This window comes from Mastomys coucha, chromosome X (genome assembly GCF_008632895.1).
Source record: "Mastomys coucha isolate ucsf_1 chromosome X, UCSF_Mcou_1, whole genome shotgun sequence".
Classification (NCBI taxonomy): domain Eukaryota; kingdom Metazoa; phylum Chordata; class Mammalia; order Rodentia; family Muridae; genus Mastomys; species Mastomys coucha.
Window position 1 is genome coordinate 130,462,481 of NC_045030.1, and position 1,681 is coordinate 130,464,161.

At 52.3% G+C, this 1,681-nt stretch overlaps 1 protein-coding gene across 1 annotated transcript in view; it reads right to left on the reverse strand.

Moving 5' to 3' along the window:
- Esx1 (ESX homeobox 1) overlaps positions 1-1,681 on the reverse strand; it is a gene marked incomplete at its 3' end in the record, with an annotated part of 3,997 nt that overhangs the window by 1,106 nt on the left and 1,210 nt on the right. Inside the window, exons 2-3 of the mRNA XM_031376845.1 lie at positions 1,025-1,583; positions 77-122 (exon numbers count right to left, since the gene is read on the reverse strand). Of these exons, the coding sequence (XP_031232705.1) occupies positions 77-122; positions 1,025-1,583 (605 nt within the window). The remainder of the gene's footprint in view (positions 1-76; positions 123-1,024; positions 1,584-1,681) is intronic.

Consider the following 1,681-nt stretch of genomic DNA (forward strand, 5'->3'; position numbering starts at 1 on the left):
ACAACAAAAACCGTAACCTGATGTGTGTTTTAGAATACCTGTCCCACCTAACTTTTTTTTTCTAAAACTTACTAACCTGCACTCTAGGTTCAGGCAAGCCCAGACGTCTGGCAAGCTCCACTCTGGTGGGAGAAAACAGGCAATGGTTAGTTTGGAGTTGTGGCTAAAATGAAAGATAGGGTCAGAACCCCATCTCTCCATGCATTCTTCTATAATACAAAGAGAGACTTGATTTAGGCGATGGCTCCCTTTTTCTTTAGACTGCTCTGTACAAAACCCCAAAATGCCAAATTATCCCTGTCTGTTGGGGCTCAACTCAGGACTTTAGCTTTTCTTGGCAAAATACTGAGCTAAATCCTAACCCCAAAGTAGTGTTTGGACCTGAATATTTCTGTTTATTCTAAGATTGCGAAGTAAACTTTCAAAGAAGGAAGTACAAAACTACTTAGGGTCGAGTGTGCCCAGGGGAAATTATTCTTTTCGGTTTCCAAGCTGAAGGTTGAGGGCCTCGAAGTCAGAGAGGGGCTCTGTCTTCATTTCGTAGGCACACCAACCGATCCTGGTCCTTCATTTCACCCCGGGCCAGAATGGGAAGGCCCTCAGCGAATCCCAAACATAGGAAATTTTAGCACTCTCTGGGGGGTGATGTGGGAGAAAAGCTCCTGGTGTAGCTCTGCCCTACTGGCGTCCACGGGGGAGCTCATTTTGCGTGCAAAATCAAAGTTTTTACAAGTTCTCTACATGCAGAAAAGCACTATTTTGGAAAAGCACTATTTTTCTATAACATTTTTTAAGCCAAACTTCAAAAACTCATTCTGAATTCACTACCAACATTTTTGCAGGTTTCACGCTCTGCCGCGAGTACCGGCTTTTTCGCGATCCTCTGGCCCAGAGCCCGCGGGTCTAAGTTGGACCCCTGGCTCTTCGCGCCCCCTAGCGGACTCCTGACTCTGGAAAGCTGCCACTCAGCAAAGCCCCGAGCCCGCCTGCCACACGTGCGCTACCCTAGAAAAAAGCTACTCACCTAGCAAACAGGTCCGGGTACTGGACGCGCTGGAAATAAGCCTCCAGCTCCTGCAGTTGGAACCGGGTGAAGCAGATGCGGTAGCGGCGGGGCTTCGGCTCCTGCTGGGGCTGCTCCTGGGGCTGCCCCTGGGGCTGCCCCTGGGGCTGCTCCTGGGGCTGCCCCTGGGGTTGCTCCTGGGGCTGCTCCTGCAGGAGTTGCTCCTGGGATGGCTGCGGGGCCTGCAGCGGCTTTGCCGGCAAGGGTTGCAGCGGGGCCTGCAGCAGGGTTGCCAGCAGAGATTGCAGCGGGGGCTTCTGCGAAGACTGCGCAACAGGTTGCATCAGAGGCTGCACCTGGACGACATCCGCGTCCTCAGACCGCATCAGGGACTCCGGGACTACATCCGCCTCCTCCAGCTGAGCTTTGGACTCCTGGAAGTCGCCTCCAAGGTTTTCATTCCCATCCCAGGTTTGCGTAGCTTCAGCAACAGGGGTAGCTGCTTCTCCTCTTTCGAGTTTAAATCCCTTGGGTTCCTGGGAGTTTATTTCTTCCAGAAATGTGGAGTTGAACAGAGGGTCTAGGGAAGGGGAAAAGCACAAACAAGACCAGCTCATTGGTGTGCAAGAGACTTGCAGGAAAGGGTGGGTGAGCGACTCCATCCAAGAGGTGCGCGGG